The sequence below is a fragment of the Corvus hawaiiensis genome, chromosome 5 (assembly GCF_020740725.1).
Source record: "Corvus hawaiiensis isolate bCorHaw1 chromosome 5, bCorHaw1.pri.cur, whole genome shotgun sequence".
NCBI classification, from domain to species: Eukaryota; Metazoa; Chordata; class Aves; order Passeriformes; family Corvidae; genus Corvus; species Corvus hawaiiensis.
The window spans coordinates 10,053,329-10,074,934 of record NC_063217.1 but is presented as its reverse complement, the minus strand read 5'-3'; the positions used below and the strand labels follow the sequence as shown (position 1 = coordinate 10,074,934).

The 21,606-nt window shown below is 41.8% G+C and overlaps 1 protein-coding gene across 1 annotated transcript in view; it reads right to left on the bottom strand.

The window, feature by feature from the left end:
- HGFAC (HGF activator) overlaps positions 1-20,295 on the bottom strand; it is a 41,509-nt gene extending 21,214 nt beyond the window's left edge. The window contains exons 1-7 of the mRNA XM_048305141.1: positions 20,134-20,295; positions 18,543-18,597; positions 16,104-16,200; positions 10,891-10,964; positions 6,164-6,277; positions 5,389-5,520; positions 3,936-4,046 (exon numbers count right to left, since the gene is read on the bottom strand). Coding sequence (XP_048161098.1) covers positions 3,936-4,046; positions 5,389-5,520; positions 6,164-6,277; positions 10,891-10,964; positions 16,104-16,200; positions 18,543-18,597; positions 20,134-20,199 — 649 coding nt within the window. The 5' untranslated portion in view covers positions 20,200-20,295. The remainder of the gene's footprint in view (positions 1-3,935; positions 4,047-5,388; positions 5,521-6,163; positions 6,278-10,890; positions 10,965-16,103; positions 16,201-18,542; positions 18,598-20,133) is intronic.
- Positions 20,296-21,606: the final 1,311 nt, after the last annotated feature.

Genomic DNA, 21,606 nt, shown 5'->3' with positions numbered 1-21,606 from the left:
TAAGTACCCCAAATTTACTAACAACCAACACCCAGCCAACAGTAACAAAGCGGTGGTAAGAAAAAGGAAGTGCTTTTACATGGAAATCTGGCAAAATATATATTATTTTCTACTCACATATTATCAGCTAAAGCAAATAGTGTGAATGCAATGGTGGGGTTTCAACCACAGAAATCTAAAGGCACTAACCCCCTGAAAAAAAATTCTACATCACCTTCCTTTACCATTCAACCCCCTTTAACTTCTCCATAAATGCATATTAGAATGAATTATCTGTCCTCTGGCCAGACAACTGTCTTTAGCTGTGTGTCCCTTTGTGTTCATCCAGCATCTCCACCATGGCTCCTATCTGTTCAAAGAAACACAAAATGTCTAAGTAATTTTACAATTACATGTTTTAACTGCTTGTCATCAGTTATCACCTAGTGAAGCTAAATATTTCTGAAGTTACTAATCTACCAAATAAATTCGCTCTCCATTCCCTATGCCAGCCTGGGCTAGAGATAAAATATTCCACTCGCATCTTTTAAGGTTTCACTTCTTGCCCACATTTACCACTCCTAAAGTGGATGGATTTGGGCCCTTTTTATAACTTTCTCTGTTCAATGAGACAACCACTGCTACTCATGGTTGGACAACTGATTCTGAATCTTCACCTAGAACCTAGATTCAGAGCTGTCTCAGCAAGAGCTGTTTTCAAAGAGGATGCAGCATTCTTTTAGCACAAAATCCTTATTTCTGAAAACAGGTGCATATTTAAGGGCAATTATTATGAATTTAACTTAATTAAACAGGTCCTTGAACAATTTTAAACAGCATCTGTTTGGGAGAGATTTGTTGGTGATGTATCTAATTTCCTTCAAAATTAAACTCCACTGAAATCTTATGCCTATAAACTGTCTCAGAACACTTTTTAAAATGGCAGTTCTTTCTTTAGTACTGAAAGTTTCTTCTTTAAGAAGAAAACAATGTATTACCACAAAGAATAGAAATCTATATTAGAAACAGTCTTTTGTGTATCAATCTCCTTTGTTATGGATATCTCCCCTGTTACTTTTATCACCTCTCAATTTTTTTTTTAAGTCAGCTCATATTTTTCCAGTAGCTAAATGGTCATTTATGATAACGGCCTAGCAATATATATACATATATATATATATATATATATATACAGACACGTACATATATAATGATGGTTTGCAAGATAATTTTAAGATTAGAGAAAAGATGAGTTTTGAGTACTGACAGGGACACTGTAGTCCAAAAAGTAATGAACAGATAAATAGGTATCTTTAAAATCACAAAAGTTATGATTATTCTGGTACTCACTGTTCAAAGGGGAAGAATAAAATTACCAGGCAATAGGTTTTTTTGTTAACAACAGAAAAAACTTATTTTCACCACATCTATTTAAATTCTGGAACTTCTTGACATGGAATGCTGCAAAAGGGAAAAGCATAAAGGAGTACTAAAGAGTTTAGACAAATTAGTGGAAAACAAGTAAAGGTCTGACAAATATGATGGTCCAAGCATCTGCTAAGTAAATCCTCAACCAAGAGAAGTGTGTCTCAGTATTTTCCTGCTGGTTTTGCTCCTCAGGCTACTGTGCCAATGCTTGAGTCACAGTAGTACTTAGGCTTGTGATCTGATGGATGAAGGATGCTACTTCATTTATTAATATTTGTTGAGTATACTATTAAGATAAATTAGCTGGTTTTCCATTAGAAACATATTAAGGCTGGTTATTCTTTGTGTACGTCAAGGGCAGAGGACATCAGAGATACCTAAAACACATCACAGCTCAATAAGAGTCTGGGAGACTTACTGTTTATTAAATTGACCTTAAATTCTGCTTAAAAAAAAAAAAAAGGAAATATAAGAAGACATTTTTGCATCACACTCTGGCTTTAAGGTTGCCTCTATAACTGATAATTCAGAATAAAGTACACTTTGGAGAGGAAATACTGTAACACTTTCTCTGAATCAAGCATTCTAGCCACCAGCTATTCTCAGTAAAGGGTAACCTCACAATTACTTCCTGTCACACGAGGGAAACTATACAAGACAGTAAAAAGGAAACAAAGAAAAAAGTCATTTCTGTTCGCAGCATCAAACTGAAGGGTCAAAGAAAAAATTAATCTAACAAATATTTAAAAATCAGTTCTGAGTGCTTGGAGAATACAAGCCTGTAGCGCTTTCATCAGAATGACATTGCCCTAGTGTGGTGATACTACCAGGTCTATAGACCTGAAGACTCATTTATTTGCATTAATTTAGAATGACTACATCTTGACAAAGAGTTTTTTCTTTTTTAAGACTCTTTGCAAGGTCCTGACACATAAACACAATCCTTCAGTTCCCATTCTGTGTGGGGGTGTTAGGCAGCTGAACGCAGATGGATTGTAAGCATCCAAAGCCACTTGTTTAGCAAACCAAATGTTTGCTTTATTATTTTCAAGTAATCAAAGAGCACCTGCTTATTTCTTGTTCTAAGCTAGTCAGACAGAAACCAGTATTACAGCTATAACACTGCCATCCTGATATTTATGATCCAGGCCCTGCTGGGTGGATGTCTCTGTGCACCATTGCTGCTGCGGGCAGGGGAAGCTGATAACAAAACAGGAGTTGGAAAAGCAGTTTCATGTGAAAATGAGCAGAGTGCAGCCCTGCCCCGAGCTCCAGGTCACACGTGCGCTGTACAGCCCCTCACCCAGATCCATCCAGCAGCATTTCCAAAGCCTGGGACAATCTCCCCAGGGTAACTAAAGGATGAAACAATACCGCTAAAAAAATGCTCCTTATGAAGGACTTAAAAGAGTCACAAAATTATTTCTCATGATTCATCCGGTACCTGGTGAGTGAATGTTCAGGACCAGATCATACACCGTCCAATTTGCCTATTCACTCCTGCTATTTGGTATTCCAGCTGTACTGCTGATCTCCCAAATGGATTTTTTTTCCCAGCTGGAATAGTTAGCTACACCATTTGTTAACTATCAAAGTAAAAAAAAAAGAATGCCAGATATCAATTGCAGTGTTCATTAACATGTTTTTTTACCCCACCACCTATTCGGATCAAGAAAGTGCCCACCAGAACTACTGGGAGTCATGTCCTCAATTTTGATGAGCCACGGGATTTATGCACTCAGAAAGACACAGACAGTGGAATTGATTGGGTCACAGGCTGGTGTTACTGAAGGTCTATTATAATTTATGCCTAAAAGCCACTGTATTTAAAAAAGTAAACACTGACATAACTTGAAGATTTAGCACGCAAGCAAGCCTTACAAGCAGATTTAACCCCTGTAGGGATAAATGTTTTCTGGATGAAAGTTGTATCAAAAACTATGTAGCATCTAAAATGAAAAACAAGGCTAACACAAAGGTACCAAAAAGCAGATTGCTCTGCCCTGACCCACCAGAGAAAGTAAGGGGGTTTGTATAAGCTGTACTGGGCTAAATGTGCTATTAAAGTCTAAGGTAACCCAAAGGGTGTGCATTTTCTTTGTCCCACAGTAATTTAGTGCTACCAAAGAATGGCTGCTAGATTTTGTCAGACGTAAATCCCTGCTTTATGAGGGGATGCATGGATCTGTAGGGAGAGAGTAGCTCTAGAGTACAACTCTGTGACTGATTCTGCAAAATGGAAGCATGCACTTATTTTATAGGCACGTGTAGTTGGATTAAAATTTCTGTGTTTTATTTTCTATAAATTAAAGGACATGAAAAAAATATTTTTAGAATCAGAGTCTCAGTGGTGAACTGTGTGTTATGTTTTACACTGGAGAAATGCATTAAACATTTGTTCTGTGTTACTCTTCAGTTGTTACAAGAAATGTCCTCAAATACAGAATACAACACAGAGCCAAACCCACCAGGTTCACACCCAGATGAAAACTTCTAATTTCCATCTGCCTGTAGGTTGTTATACTTACCAATATTGCAAAACTTTCCTGCATAATTTTCTTTGCAATCACATACTATTTGCCCAGTGGAGGCAACCATCTTGCACTCTCCACCATTCATGCAAGAAGCATGAATACAACCTACAAGAAAACACAACAAAAAATCAAACCAAAGGTACAAATTATTCAAAAGAATCAGTCCGTTTTAACTTAATCTAGTACATCTCCCCTGTGCATATGCATTTGAGGGAAGTTTTTCTGTTTTGCTTATCTCAGACCTACACTTGTGATAAATTAAAGGAAATTCAACTGATTTCTGCCCACTAAGGTCTGTCTCATTGTTTGCACTGCTATTAGATAATATCAGCTATTGAAAGACATTATCAACAAACAATAGCTAAAATGGGGGTGGTGATTATTATTACTAGTGGTGATGGTATTAACACTTCTTTCTCTGTGGAGGGTTCTGCCAGTTCCAGTCTTGCCACTGAGCTCTATTAGAATTTATAATAACATATGCAGTAGGGAGCTCAGTTACATATTTAAGATCTGTGATTGGGAAGCACTATCAAATTTCCCAACTCCCCCTTGGACTCCCAATGTCCTAGAAAGCCACTGACTCTCCATAATTTAGTTTCCAGTTACATAAGGTGGGAATAAAAGCACCTAAGTATTTCAAAGGACTTTTATGAAACTTATTTGTACTGTGACTTACTTGTGAATCCAGGCAGGGTAAAAGTTAGCCAGACTGAGTAACAGAATAGCCATACCAGAGCACGTGTATAGGTGAGGCATGGTTTTCTTCTCAACATCTTTCCTTCCAAATGAAAGGTGCTGTGCTGGCTTCATCAGATAGGTGATAACCCAAAGTGTATGTCCTGTGCTGGCTGGCCAGGGTGTTGGGTTCCTGGCAGCCCCAAAACAAGGAGGAGGCTTCATAACATAAGCATCACCCCCAAAAGGAATGGGCCAAAAATCATGGGGACTCTGGGGCCAGTGCAGGCCTTGTGGGATAATGGAGATGGGTAAAGTTTACATGCTGGCAATTCAAGAATGGGATGGGCTTGGGAAGAAACACAGAGGTGAAATAGCAATACAAAGTGATTATCGGTGTGCAGGGTGTGCCTCTCAGGCAGATTATAGTTTTGGAGAAGAAATTTTACCACTCTGCTATATAACCTGTTGCATATTCTTACATGCTGCAAATCAGGGTTTCATCCCTCCAACGGAAAACACTGAAGTGTGTCCCTAAAGTTCAACATAATGCAAATAATTGCTTCCTCAAATAAGGATGAAGGGATTTCCTGGGTCAGTATAACTTTTCACACTTGAAAAGATAAATATTGTCTTTTAGAGAGGGTACATGAGCTGCAAGGGCAGCTCACAGAAAGGGTGTGTAACACCACTCAGGCTTCGATACCCTCACTGTCCTTTATCCCCCCTCCATGCAGACCTACAGCTGTGATACAAAATAGTGCCTTACTTTTGTGTTCAACATGCCCACACTCGCTCTGGCCGTTCACACACATGCACTGCTCCACTACTCCTTGTTGGACTCTTGACCAGCTCGCACCCTCATCAAAGAATTCATAGAGACTGTTGTCAAAACATTTCTCTGAAATGAAGTTTTACAAACAACACAAGTTTTCAGATGTTATTTCTTGCAAGAAACAGCACCACAATCTCCATCATTCCCTTCTCATCCCTTTTTTCTTGTTGAGAAGATCCATGTTTGTTGACAGTGCTTCTCAAGCTAGCCAGCCTCCATCGTGTGGAGGCACTGAGCCACTAGAGCAGCAGCTCCAGGAACCTCGAGACAGAGGTGGCTTTCTCCTAAAGCCCTGTAAGCAGAACAGCATCACTGTACCCAATATGTGTATATACATAAGGGCTAAGGCATCACCTGAAATTGTGCTGCTTTTTCATGTCTCTGTGCCCTGCCTACTAGGTATTTGTAATTTCCCAACATGCAAGGGATATTTAAATCTTAAAATCAGCAAAGGAAGGGAAAGAGGCTTTTTGTGTTTCCCATGCTCAGAGCATACTTCCATTTATAATTGCACAGTCAAGCTATTTTCTGTTGTCCTGTCAGGAATGGATTGTCTGTCATAACCATTTGGAAATCCACCTACACAAACATTCATGCTGCAGTGGTCTCTCCCATCACAACAGCACTACCTTTTCATTAAGCAAACATTAATGAGCTCTACTTACTATTCATATTTCATGTTGTAACACTCGTGGAAGAAGATACTTACTCAGCTGACAGTCCTCGCCTGTGAATTCCTCAGGACAGGTGCAGTGGTACATCCTATGGCTATGAGTGAGAGAACAGGTCCCTCCGTTTTGGCATGGGTTGTCTGCACAGTGATCTAGAGAGGCCACATAAGAAGTTGTTGTTAACAAGTATGAGGTATAAGTCATGTTTTGTCCCTTTGGATACATAAATGCTTTTGGTTCAATGCATGGTGGGTTTAATACCACCTATTAACCTAAAACAAAGTTTATCCAACCAACTGACAGTGGGTTTGTTTCCAGCTGTAAAACAGCTATATTTATCCAGCTGTTAAAAACTATATGGTAAATCACTGAGCTGAACCTTCTCCTCCCGGACTAAGTTGTCTGAAGGGGGTAGGTCCTGGCACATCTGAAGTCACCAGAGCTGACACTGTGGTGAGGAAGAAGATGGGACAGGTGCCCACAAGATGGAGCTATGCCTTTACACTGGGGAGGGAGGAAGGCTGCAGCTCTGCCTCTGCCCGGCTTCCTGCCCCGCAGCGCTCTCATTGCAACATCCACCACCGGATCAGGCATCCCTTTCAAACTAAACAAAGGACAACCCTCGACAGAAGAGTTTGCTGTGGGATTTTGGAATATGTCTAAAACTAACGGCAGCTGGAACCAAGGGGGAAATTATAAAGCAAACCACAGCACATCCAAATAAAGCCGGCCAAGAAAGATTAAAACTGGACCAGTATAGCTTATCTCCATTTACTAAGGAATTTTCTAAATGATGTGAAAATGTCATGGAAGAGGAGGTATGTGCCAGGACAACTCCTGAAATAGAAGCTTTACTTGGCAATGTACAATGCAAAAGTAGTAAGAGTCTTGCCGGTCAGGCAGTGTTTCTGATTTCAGGCAGTGCCAAGGGATGTACCTCCCCTGAAGTTAACCAACAGCATGTTTACACCTGCTTCAGAGCTGGCCCAACAGCTTGTCTGCATTCAAATTTTCCTTTTTAATGCTAGTCAAACTCTGCTAGGCCAACTGCAGAGTTACTCAATCCAGGTGCTTCTTCAGCTAGACAGTGTGTCCTGAGCATGGGGTGCAACATACAGAGGCACAGGCACACACGACCAGGGCTGAAGTGAAGCACAAAGGGTGCATCCTGAAGCTTGCTACAGCAGTGTAAATCTGAGGTTCCCCTGCATGGATCAAAATATTTACTTCAGAAGGGAGTGATGTAATTCCTATCAGATAGCAGGTCTGGGTGTATTCACTGGTAGATTCAATCCAGAATAACATCAAGGGAAAGCAAGTAAAGTCAGTGACATTCCTACTCTTCCTGCTGTTGATAGTTATGAAACTTCTAGTGCTGTAATGTTTCCTCAAGGGAAAATCATGTATTTCCTATTCCCACACATCCAAACCATTACTTGATCTCCAAGCCATCTTCTGCTGTAACAAATGCTCAAGAAATTTTTTGTACCCTTGTTAAATCTGCAAAACGGACTTCCAGCCATTCATTTCTTTCTCAATCTGTCCCTCACAACATCCCACCCACCATTCCAGTCTGACCTTCCAGGCATGTTCTGTGTTGCTCTGTATCTTTCCTGGAGTCCAAGAACAACTTCTGCTCATAAGCATATGGACACATTTCAGTTCCCAGTGGGGAATCCTGCCCACCATTAACTATCCATTAACTGGGCAGTGCCAAGTCCACACTTTCTCAGCACTGTCTGAGGCACCTAAGGCACGGGTAAAACATTCCATGCTTGCTAGCACTCATCTTGACTGCAGCTTCACCTCTGCAAATCTCTGCTGAATGAGCAGTAGCCTTGTTTCACCTTTCTATCCATATTTCCCAACAAAAACTTTCTGTTTCTGCCACCCACCTTCCTTGGAGCTCCTCCTGGGATGATGTCTCTTCCTCCTGCCTGCACAGCCCACACCACTCTACTTCTTCTTTCCCTATCAGTCCAGAGGAATCTTAAAAATACTGTCTGGCACTTTTTTCTCCATGTCTGGGCCTCCCTGGGGTTTTGGCCATTTGTCCAGGATTTCCAGACATTCAGAGCAGTAGTTCTACCAGACTGCCCGAGACCTGGAAGTTGCACCTATAGGGGCATTGCACATTTATGGATATGTGAACATATATGTGAGCTAAGCATGCACAGCCCAGCGCGCCCATGTGTATGCAGTACTAACACCTCCCTCCAGCAGAAACTTCATACCCAAGCTTCACATCACCCTAAAGCTAAAAGCTTCTTGGTTAAACTTTCCCTTGAATTTGGCATACGTGTTTTTCTGGATCAAAGACTCCGACGCTTGCTTAACATTGATTTGTAAGCACCTCTAACATTTTGAAGATGACTCGTCACATACATGTGGTATTCTTGGCCTGGAGAGAGTTTGTGCTTCAACCTTTGCTCTAAAGAAGCTCTTTCTCCATGCCAATGGATACACTGCTCACCAACCTCTCATGGCCAAAGGATACTCTCTCCCTGAAATTCCATGTTTTGTTGTTTTTCAAGAAAAATTCACCCAAAGATTTAATACTTTAGTGGATTTTTTCCAAAAAAAATTGTATTATTTCACACATTTTAAAAATCAGCATTGTTCAGTTTGACTGCTTATTTTCTCCACAGCAGGTAAATTTTCCTCCTTTTGCTTGAAATTTCCTTCATCCATTATGTTGCTTTTCCTTCTAACCTCACCATAAACCTTTTCTCTTTAAGCTATGGTTAATGGTCCATTAAACATCTCCCAAGTCAAAATATAGTGCTTGCTGCTTAAAAAAAAACTAAGTAGACTTATGTTTATAAATAAAATAACAGCTAAAAACCTTTTATTTAATTTTTAAAAATTCTAAATGCTTGCAGAAATAAAGGGGTTTTTTATTTTGCAACAGCCAGCAGTGATCTCTTCCATCTACCCCATCCATTTTTTTCTTTCCTTTCCTCTCTCACATATATAACCCTTCTTTTTTGTTTTCCTGGGGGAAAACCATTAGCCAGGAAAAGCCCTCAATGATGTTAGGGTACATCAACAGAGATACCCTGGCAGGCAGACAGGGTGGCTTTCTTGTTCCAACCCACCCTAACCAAGACTGTTGTGGGTAACAGGCAAAAATGAGCCAGAAGCCCAAAAAGGCCTGCAGGCAGACAGATGTCTGGAAGGATAATGGTGATGTGCAGACAGAGGGACAGATGTGGTTCAAGGCGCCCCCAGATACGCAACACTAGGCTTGGAGAGCTCTTTCAGCTCCTGGAAGAGTCTCCTTGAGTGAGCCAGCTGTCACCATCACAGTGAGTATTTCACTGATGGATTAAAGCAATCACATGTCACAGCCACCAATGTTTTAAGCTCTGGGAAGCCACTCATGAATAACTAAGTGCATGTACTGCCCAGAAAGTCTATGTTCATGTCTGACACGCGTTACTCAGTCGTATACATTGCTGCTTGTTTTGGGGCTAGGTCACTTGCCTCTGATCTACTGTTAATCTGTTTTAAAGCCAGGCTGGAAAATAATTTAAAGTAGTTATGTTTTAAAAAGGAATGCTCTGCACTGTTTAATTTTAGACTGTCAGCATGATTCAGCTAACTTGGCTTTTCAAGTGCTCTGGTAGATTGCAATCAGCTTGGCAATAAGACTCCTGACACTGCGGAGAACTCCCTGAAAGGGGATGGTGGAAAATGCCCTTCATTTGAAAGTGGGAAGTGAATATCTAAGGCTATTGGTCATATCCCGCAGACTAAATAAGACAGGTCACATTTGAAAATAGTGAGATGGCAAAAAGAGGAACATGATCAGCATTTAGACACAGATCCAAAAAAAGCCTCAGGGGCATCAAATTCAACCAGCACAACACCCAATTTTTCAAGCTGATCTGTGGCTGTAAGAATTAAGAATTAGATATGTATGTACCTTATAAAATGAGATTCCCCAGCATCCAGCTCATGAAACATGGAGCCGGGGAGACAGAGATAAGCAAAGGCCAGTGACTGAGGGACTGCTGAGGACAGGATGCATATTCCCAGGTAAACTTTTGCCCAGTGTGTCAATTAAAGTGACTTTTATGTATAAAGGAGACTTTGCCACAGACCTTGACTTCCCCTTGTAGACAGACTTTCGCAATGAGGTAATTGTAGCACTGGAGTGTGGTGACCACATGAAGCCACAGAGCTGCTCAGCTAAGTAATCCTTTCATTATCCCTCAGGACTCCTGTAATGAACACGTCTGGCCTCTTACCTTCTCTGACACAGCCCAAAGCTCAAGCAAGTCTGGGTTTGAGATCTGCCCTTTCCCATGAGATCTCAAGAAAGGACAGCTGGAAGTGATGGCTTTGTGTTGTACCGGGTGTCAAACGTTTCTGTGCCTTCTAAAAAACTAACTGGTCAAACAGACAGAAAATGCAGCTGCTTAAATGAATGAAAAGTGAAAAGGCACATCCAAGCCATGAGGGAGGAGACGATCACCTTTGTGTTCGGCTCCAGTGGAAGTTCAGATTTCCATGCTGGCATTACCATAATTTCTCTCCGTGACTTTGAGTTAGTCAACAGAGAGTGAATTAAAGACTGAGTGATATCCACAGTCTAATGCTATGGTTGTGCAGCATCACAGAGAGATTATGGAAAGAGCTGATGTGAAGGCTGGCTCTGTGTACACAAATAAAAGTTGAACTGAACGCACTGGGCCTGCTTCCCACAGGTGGCAAAGTAGGAGCCAGATATCTGGAGCAACTCAGCAATGGCTCGCCTTACCTGAGTGGTCTCTGGGCAACAAAGCACAGTGTCCCCATCTCCTGTCCCGGTCAAAGTTATGTGTTGTTGAACACCTGAAAAGAATCAAAGGCGCAGCTTAGTGCAGCTTTAAACAACCTGGATGTTTGCACTGAAACTACAAGGCCTTCACACTCTGGCAACCTGGAAATTCATGCTTGTTTTTTTCTAATTAGCATCAGTGTCATTCAAATTCTCTTAAGAGCAGAGGAAAAAATATGCTTTCTTCTGTTAAAGTTGCTCTGCTCCACTTCTCTCAAATGAAAAACAGATTAAAAATGAAATGTAAATGCAGAACCTGGGATTTTCAATGAATCCTCCAGAAAAACCCAACATCCTTTCTATTTCTGGGATTAGAAAATGAAAGACAGAAATAAGAAACAAAACCAAAGCAAATTAATTGTGTCTTCTTTACTCATTACAAAACAAGCAAAACAGGACCCAGCCCATTTTTGATGCCTGACAGCTACTGTAATAATCTGTGGAGGCAGGAGACTGTCCACAGAGGGACTTTTCCTGACTTTCAGTAACAAGCATATTTCACCCTTTTCACACTCAGTTCCTTTAAAACATTCTTATTTTGGAACTTGCAAGATGAAATGAGGAAATAACTGACACAGTGGTGATTTCCAAACACACAGATAAAACCTCTCCTTTTTTCAGAGCAGGGGACTGAGTCCTGCGCACCCTCACCGGCGGTCTGTTATCTCAGCCTGTTATCTCTGAGGCTCAGAGCACTCCAAGGAGCACTGAGCTGCTATTCCTCATTTGCAGAAGCAGATTTGTAGGCTTCCCCAGGGCCACATAGGGAGCATGTGACTGAACATAGGCTGAACCTTGGAGGTCCACGTCCTGTCTCAATGCACCATCCACCAAAACATCCTCCCTGACCAGTTCTAATGCAGAATAATAGACATCAGCTACCTGGCATTAGAAGAAACTGGAGTTTATTTAATATGCCTGATGATCTATCTTCATTATGCATGGTTTTATCATACCCTGAGCAGTTGTGTGATTAATTTCTTCACCCTAAGATGTCACAAGTTAGATTGAAATTTTTTTGCAGTGCACGTCTACATTTTAACTGCCCTACTTTCCTTCTTAATTAGATGCTATGTGGTATTTAAGATGCATCATTCGAATGGAGCATCTGAATAGGCCATGTGTATTAAGTTTGGTGACCTCAATTATATAAGGTGCACTGAAAGATGTGCTTGGTAGTCTGGTGCAGATTAACTTGGCGCATACTTGAAGAGGCTGTTCTGTCACAGGAATTAAGGCTGGTGCAACTGCTGGGAGTTGATGGAAATTCCTCAGTGATTCTTCAGTGGGAAGCGGATTGTGCTTTCTTTAAAGAGTAGTCTAGTATGCATGAGGATGAAGATGATGAATGAGTTAAAAGTGTCTTCAGCACTGCTTGTATCCCTTTTCAGCAGCAGGCAAGTTCTAACCAAAGGCAAAACTCAAATTTTTCCATCTTAAAAGGTTTTTTGTTGTCAGAGACCCTGACGGAGGCTTTTTCTACCAGCTCTCCACAAACCAGTGGTCCTCCCACTCGATGATCTCCACAGCCTGTCCTTCCCTATCGCCTTGCAGTGACTACAATGAGGTTGGTCCTCCCTTGTGATGTCAAGCTGCCTCCTTGGTGCTAAGCTTCTTGCACAGTCACATAATACTTTTATATTTTCCACCACAGATCTCTCACTCTCTGGGAGGATCTCAGCTCATCCTCAAAGCTATTTCACTTGTCTCCCTCCTTTTCTTTTAGAAATGTTTTCTTTGATTGGAGGCTTACCAAAAACGTGGTGACATTTCAGTCTTGTGGAATGTTATCTCCAGCAGCAAAACCAACCCAATGGCCTTATTATTTCTTTATGCTATTTTCAAATGAGCCCACACTTAAAATTTATGGGATAGCATATGTCTTTACATCAGCCTGTCATATAAAATTGTTAACATAGGAGTGAAAACATTAAGACAAAGATACTGAACTCAGTACACCAGAAAAGTCCACTATGAGGGATTGATTTAAATAACATTTTAAACCCATGCATGATAAATAACATGGGAATGGATAAATAAAAGTGCATGTCACAGATGAGGCCTAACTGGCAGGCAGGATAAAGTAGGCTGTTTTTCCCATCAGGAGCATAGGGAGCCTTAACAATAGGATGTTTTGGAGAACAATAGGATGTTTCAGAGAACAAGCAAAGCCCCAGGCCAGAGGCAGACAGGTGTAAGGAAAGAGCTCTGCCATCACACTTGGTGTTGTCACCATGTTTGAGACTTGGAGGTTGCCTGAGACCTTTTCAGGTGTTGTTCTGACCATGAGACATGGCCAAACTTTGCCTGACAACACCAGACCAACCACCACCAGCTCCAGGAAAATTCAGAGCCTGATGCTTGACATCTCCCAGCTTAACCCACACGTACTTCTCCTTCCCAGGACTGTCATAAACTACCCACCTTGTAATCCAGCTGGCCAAAAGCCCTCCTCTGCACTGTTTTCAGTCTGTGGCCAAAGTATCAAAAGTTATCTTCTTGTTTCCAGGGAAGATGATAAGATCATGCCCTTCCTACACAGACCTAAGGTCACTCTTGCACAGGGGACTCAGACATCCAGACCTCAAGCACAGGATAAGGGTTCTGCAGGGTATGAATCAACACCTTCCAATTTATATCTCAGGCAAGGTCTGCTTTTGCCATTCCATCTTAAGGGGACCTGGTAGGCAGCAGGTGAGGGCAAGGCTTGTGCCCTTCCTGCCTTTTTCTGCTTTTGCCATTCCCCTTGAGCAGAATCTGAGGAACCCATCCCACCCTGGGACCCAGGGACAGGGTGCTGGCAGCTTTCCTGCAGCCACAGCTTGGTCCAGTTCAGACCACCCTCCCCTTTTGATCTCAAAAGTGTTCATTGCACCCCCATTTTGTCTGTCCCTGCACTGCTCTGTCTTTCTGGAAGTACCAATGAAATTCAGTAGACATTCTAGTTGAGTCTTTTTCTCCTCAGCACAAAAGGAAAATTTACACTATATCTTTAGAAAGATACCATGTAAGACTTGGTAATAGGCCACTAAATAGAAATTTTTCTGTGAAAACAGATTATAATTAAGGGGAAATGCAATACAGGATGCTGTTAAAGGAAGTCTGTTATTTAAATACTGTAATTATTTTGTCTTCTTTCCTGTATTTTCAATAAATATTTATAAAGATACAACTTGTTAGTTGCTCTCAAAGAAAGTAAGGAGAGCTTTCTGTGGTCAGGAGCAGATTAATGTTGAAACACAGTACCTGTGTCATATGTAGTATGAGAAAACATAAAATTAAAGCAAATTTGAGTGAGGTTTGGCCTGCACTGTAAAGTCCTGCCTGTAGTCCTGACTTAAAGTATGACATGAGGACTGAGGACATGAACTTAAATGCATAAGTCAGTGCTCTCTTGGTCTGGTTTCCTTGCATTCACCCACAAAGAGGCAGTTTGGACCCAGCCTCCCATCATCCCTTACTAGCAGCTTGCAGGAGGCAGGAAGGGCACAAGCCTTGCCCTCACCTGCTGCCTACCAGGTCCCCTGGGATCAGTTATTTGGTGTAAGTCCAGCCTGGGTTAGTGCCAAGTCACACAAAAATGCACAGAGCAGGTTTCCCAACTGCTATTCAGGGCTCTTTTCCCGGCATCTCTGTGCCTGAAGTCACACGTTAAGTTGCTTTTAGCTTATGAGTGATGAGCAAACACTGGTCAGAAGGTCACCCATAGGGTGAAATGGTCTGTCAAAACCAAATAACTCCAGCTGTCCTCCTCCTCATCTCCCCGCTTGTAAATGGCTTTTAAAAAGTCGGAAGCATAAGAGCAAGTTGTTCAAGGTCAGCTCTAACATTGGATCCCATCCATTCACAGTTTTTTCCATTTCTGTGGCCTAACTGGCCAAAAGCAAATACACAGTGTCATGTATTAACAGGATCCCTCTTAAGCATTGCATGAAATTAAGTGAGTCCAAAGGTCAAACTCTCTGCAGCTACAGTTCATCAAAAACAGGGTTCAAACTGGAAAATTATTCCAGTTCCCTTTCTTTAGTTAAGATAGTCTCAAATTCTTGTTTCCTGGAGGCTTCTCTTAGCTGGACTGTATGTGTGGATATTGGGGAAATTCTGAAGTGGTTTCCTAGCCTGAAGCTCGGTGTCTATTTGTGTAAACAGATTTGTGTTGTGTTGTTTACATTACACCAGCACTTACACTTGAAACAGATGTGTCATCACAAAAACAGATCACCAAAAAATTAGACAGTCCAGTATAAAAAATGGGAGTTCTGCCCTTCCTGGGCGAGCAAAATAAACTCTAAAATATTATCTCCACCCTGAGAGCATGCAAGTGTTTGCCTTTCACATGGCTCATCTGGGCATAATTTTGACATTACTGGTACCCACATATTCTCTGCTTTGATGCCTTTGATTTCAGTTAATATATGCCTATCATATGAGTTTGTCTGCAAAGTTTATCTTTTTTATTCAGTGCTTTAATTCAGTAGGGTTCCCACCTGACTGCCCCTACTCCCAAAATGAATCATGAATACCTCTAACAGCTTCTGCAAAAGTAAAAGAGTAACCTTTGCACAAAAGAAGGAGACCTGGCCTGAAACACACTAGTAGAATAAATCATTACCCAACAAACAGGAGTTGTACTGCACTGTCCAAAGGGGTTCTAGTGCCAGTCTGGATAGAAATTAGAGACGTGGGGGCGGGGAGAAAACAGCTTTCCTCAAAAATCAGATGGTCTCTGCTGCAGTACAAGTACAGCCTGCACAAATCAAACAGCCCCTTAACCAAGTGTCCTCTCTCTCAGGCGTCTGTATCTCTCCTTTCTCCCTCAGCAGAGGGTTTCTATCAGGTCGTTTTTCAGTCCTGCTTTTTCTGTACTAGCTCTTGTCACTCATGGAAGTTGCAGTTCCAATCGGAAGGGCAGCGAGGAAACATTTCTGCAGTTCGTGACCTTCCTGTGGCCGTGGAAACGCAGTGCCAGGGCTCCCTTCCCCCTGAGCACAAGCCTTGACCCGAGCACCATGACTATCAGCAGGAGAACTGCACCAGTCTCCTTGGGCACAACACCAAGCTCCTGTTAATTATCCTAAGAGCAAGATTAAAGCACTAAAAGGATGACATTTTCATTTGAATGCTGTTTTAATTTATGAGCAATGTCAACTTACCATTTCTTTCTGGAAAACATATTTGATAAACATGTGTGATAAAACCTTCCACCGAACCGGAAAGGAAATTTGCATGAACGTCCATCCTCTGTAAACACTGAAATACAAATATTAAAAAGTTGTAATGCAGCTGAAAACAGACCCACAAATTATATCATATACTATTATATGAAATTATGAAGACAGATATCTGCAAGTTTTTCAGCTGTGCTCTGGACTCTGTGTCTCTGCAATGTCTAGTGCATAAGAAGAGGCTTAAAATCCTACATAATGACTGAATCAACAAAGATTAATGGACTCTGCAGTGGAACAAAGATCTCAGATCATTTCAGTTCAAAATATACTGCAATTTCTGGTACAGCAAATCCCAATTATATTCATTAATTGCAATTACCATTTCTAATTATGTAGTATTGTAATTGTATATTAAAATAATTTCTGAAGTTGTATCCTTTCAGGCTCTATATCACATTGTAATATCTGTTTAAAATAATTAAGGAACCAGACAGTACTAACTGAAATAGAAACAGTCGGGAGGAAGAAGGTTTTAAAGGTTGGGGGTAGAGAGATAATTTTGAACATACCACCTTCCCTTTGGGATAAGCAGATTTCTTACAAGTGGGGAGAAACTAATGGGACCAGTGTCTAAAAAGGGCAAGTTTTATATTTGCCATATCAGTGATGGCAGTCTAAGGAAGGGTGGTGGGAGTTTAAGGAAGGCTAGTGGGAGTCTATCAGAAAAAATCCTTCAAGATGAGTCTTAAGAATGAGAGAGGCTGAAGACAAAAAAGACAATGAAAAACTGTCAGAGCTTATTTAACCATTAAACTAAAAGCAATCTGTTTTGAAATCCCAAAGTCTGAAATGGGAAGCCAGCCACTGCTGTAAGACAGAAATGGGACATTCAACCAAACTGGCAGCACAGCACATTTCCATTTCTCAGAGATGATGTACGACTGCTCCTTGTCCTGAGCTTACCCCTCCCATGATGGCTGGGGCTCCTGCACACTCTTGTAATATCTGTTAACCCTCACAAGTCCAGACATCTTGATGCCATGATGGTTTTTTTGCCTTTTATACCTCTGTTATACCTTTTTATAACTTCTGTATTCTTAGTGCTTTTTGCCTACATTCTTGGACTTGTTTGTTCACCTAGGAGACTAAACATTTTAGAAGCTTCATAGTTAGGGGTTAGTGTGCCCCAGACCCCAAGGTCCTCTCCAGAACACATTCTGTAAACTGAGATAGAACCATCCAGGGGAAGGCTCCTTGGGGAGGGGGCTCATTCAAGCCTCTCATTGGGGAATTTTTGATAGATATGTTAATTAGTTAATTAGTAAGACCTATAATGTTATACCAGATATTTTGGAGGGCATTGTGGTGTGCATTTCGGTGCATTCAACCTGGACATGTGCACCTAAAGATCCTTAAAATAAATACCAAGGTAAAATCCCTTTTTCCCTTCTAATCTTGTTAGATTAGAAGGGAAAAAGTCACTAAGAGTCAAGTGTTTGACTCTTGATTTTAAAACCAGGAAAAGGCATCAATCTCAAAGAGCTGCTGAGGTCAGTCATTAGGATTACAGAAAAAATCACCTATCCCTGTGGTCCAACCCCTTTCTTAATCAGTTGGAATTAAGGTCACTCCATCTTCCCTAACTGCCTCCTTCTCTATCAATGGGAAACGGCCACTGCCATCCCCTCTGACATCCCCATGTCAATCCCTGTTTTCATACTCTGAACTAATTAAGCAAATGTTTCAATATCAGCTTCCTCTGTCTGATACCTTCCAGTAAAAGCAGGAGAGTTGTGAAAATAGCTTCCCATTCAGAAGATATATTGTATCCCAAAGGCCACTGAAGACTGTTATAACCTATAAAGGCACCGCTAATGGCCCAATGCATGTAACCTTTAACAGCAAAAGCATAGGACAATAAAAGCCTTAAAAATGGAAACTGCAATGCTCTCCCACAGCCAGGATGTCTGATCATTGGGGTGCCACAGAACAAATGCAACCCAGAAAGCTGCATGTGACTCAAACCTTTCTCCCACAGGGAGATCATAGACCACGGTAGAAATTGAACTTCTACATACAAAGAGCTCATGTGCTTGAAAGTTACAGGGCAGCTGCAGCTCTGATTAAGGATTGTAGCACATCTTCAGCCACACCACATTGTGAACTAATATAAAGCCCCACCAGCTCAGACAAACTAAAATCCCATCAGCACCCTCCCATTAATCTGCACCTGAAGGAAAATTACCTGAGATTCCTGAGTGAATCTCAAATTCCCTTTTACACAGAAATTAATAGTGGCATGACCATTCTATAATCCTGATTCATGTTAAACAAAGACAGGCTTCCAACCGACTTGCACAGCACAGATACAGACAGGCAGAATCGTTCTTACTGTCATGAAACCTACTGGATTTGACTTGGTACCTTGTGGGCGAGTGAACCCATGATTTGAGCCTCTTCCTGCCCCAGATTTGTAGTGCTATAAAGAGAAAAAGAGAATGTGGATTGGAGACACAAATTCACTCTGGGAACCATACTACTGGTAAAAATGTACTTTCCAGGGTACCCTGAAATTGTGTTTCTCCCAACGTTTCTGAGAAAATCTCATCATTTGCTTGTGATTTTTGGTGGGGCACCGTCTGGTGAAAGAGGGTAGATACACGTAGACTCTTGAAAGGTGTCAGTTAAACCAGGAAAACCCATCACAACTCAACAAAGGCCAAAGCTCTGCTCCATTTTTTTCTTTCTATGGCCAAGGGATACATCTCCTATTTCTCTCAGCAGGAAGCATACATGCACTCTGGGGCCAGTTCACAGTTACAAATAATATCCCAACATTTGCTTTTTCCTGCTATTTAGTTGTATCCCCCAGGGCATTAGTTACAAAACCAACTTCTAACTGTATTTGGGTTTGCCAATCAGCAAGAAAAGAGCACTAGGCTGAGCTGATTTTAAGCCACAGGAAATAATAAAAAAATGGTAAAAGACAAAGTGCTGCTCTCACCAAAAGTGCTGGCAATTGAACTACAGCAAAATCAAAGTATCACAAAAGCAGTCAAAGAAGAAGCAGCACATCATGAACATAGAACTGGACAGGGGACATAAAAAGTGAGAATTAAGAAAAAACTGTTGCTAAGATATATAGAGAGGGCTTGAACAGTTCTGAGGAAAGAGCAGTTTTTGTACTCTACACAGGCTCTGCCACCACTGAGCCGTCTGCAATGGCTTCAGCCAGGGATGATCTTTACCTTGAACATGAGCATTCCTCTCTGCTCCCACACGTAATATCTGAGAACACACTTCTGTAATTCTCTGAGACAGTTAGGATTATACCACCATTTAAGCATATCTGAGCTAGTTTTAACCTAGCTAGTGAAATAAGGCTGATCATAAGGCAGCAATGGACTAACTGCCCTGCTAGTCCATGGTAGATGCCAGGTCATGGTGGGGTTTAAGCAAACTAGCAAATTCAAACCATCACAGCCTGCTCAGCACTGCTTCACGTGCTTGGCAGACATATCCCCAAAAAAGACACAAGGCACATGATGCAAAAACACTGAGAGGTTTGGCATGGAAGCAGGGAGAAGTCTGAAAAGAACCAGATAGCCACAAAACTGGCCTGTTCAGTTACCAGAGAGCATTAATGTCTGGCAGTGGAGCACTCTCCCTCCATGCTACTGCAGGTACCTGTTTGTGCCAACACATTTCTGAGATACATTTTTAAAGGATTTCAATTTTTGTGTGGTCCTTCCTCCCCTCCCATTCCTCCTCCACAGAAAGGCCTAGATGTAAGCAATTGCTTTAAACAGAGAAAGGTATTAACACCAGCTATCCCACAGACACACCCCCCCCCCCCCTTAGTGAGCACTGGTGTCAACCTTCATCTGGCAAATCCCTTTGAATGTCTCTTTCTCTGGGTCTGTTCAGTGGCTTCACTCATCCAACCCCAAGGCAACATGGTCCTGCCAGGCATCACATAGCTGATCCACCACTCCGAAACAGAAGAATCACTTACCATCCTTGCACAGTCACTGCTGAGAGTCAGAGCCAAGACAACAGTGAGAGGAGCACAGACTTTCATCTTTGCGTTCCTCTCACAAAGGTTTTGCCTGGCAGAGGAAAACTTCCAGGGCTGGGCTGAAGTGGGAGGGTGAATCAGGAATGAGCTTTCACAAGGGACTGTGATTTACTTGACTTTAGGGTATTTTAGTTTTCTAAGTAAGCAGAGCTGTTACCGTTGTTAATCATTAATGTCTTTGTGGGTAGAAGGGAATGCCATCTAGGGAGAGACTCTCCCTAAACCACAGGGAGTGAAGAGTGTACAAAGTGCCTGACCCTTGGAGATGGTCCCTGGTTTAACCAGCAAGCACTGAAGAGCACATCCAGAGGAGATGATCCAACGTTGCTTGTAACTAGAGCTGATTTATCACCCAGATGTTTCCCTTCTCTTTCTCTTCAGGAGCTAATGAAAAGCATGGTATAGCAACAATGAGCTCCAAGCAAGCCCACTCAGGAGCTGGCATTACATTGCAAAATATGGACCAGATCAATGCCAATACCAAGGATTACTCATTAACAGATGGTTACCTGCCTAGCTGCGATTTGCAACAGCAGCCTTCCAGCAACAGACTGGGAAAGTTAGAAAGAAAATACACATTACTCTGATAACACATTTTGTGTACCAAAAAGCTCCCTTCTGCCACCACCTGAGCAAAGCCATCTCGGTCTCATAACTGCCTGAGATAGCTGCACTGTAGTATCATTTCTAACATGGATGCAGAAGGTATTGCAAAAACTGAGATTTCAGCAGTGCAGTCTATTTCAGCCCCACCTTGCCCCACAACCAAAATTCACAGGTTTGGCTGGTACAACAGTGTCTGTGCTCGAGGCTTTTGCCATGTCCTGTCAGTCAGGAACCGCACCTCTTCACACCCAAAATCCCCAGAGCCACAACAACAGAAAGAATACCATGGTCCTTGCTTAAGCTGTGTGCTGCCGTTTGAAGTTTCACCAGCACAGCTATGGAAGGGATATGATTCTTTTAAATTTTTTTGACCCAACAAGGCTATGGCTGTAAGGCCCAGTGGTGAAGCAGAGCTATCCCCGCACAAATTCGACACGATGGTTTATCATGGTGCAGAGAATTTACACCAGCTGTGCTATCACACTGCTGTGTCTTTCTTCACAGTAATAACTCCTGTTAGTTCAGCTAGGCCTATTTAGGTTTATGGACTAGACTTTGCTACTGTGAGCAAGGCTTGGAACAACAAGAAGCAGGCAAAGCCGGAATTTCCTTCCCAAAATCTAGCAAATAGGCAGAAAAAAAAAATCCTTGCCTCTACGCATTGCCGGTTGCCAGAAGTCTTGAAGCAAATAAAGCTTCAGAATAGACTTGTGGACTAGATCTGTTTTATTTTCACTCATTTCAAACCTGGAAATAGGATGTACAGACAGTCTGATCTGCCTGAGAACGCCTAGCAAAGCTGGA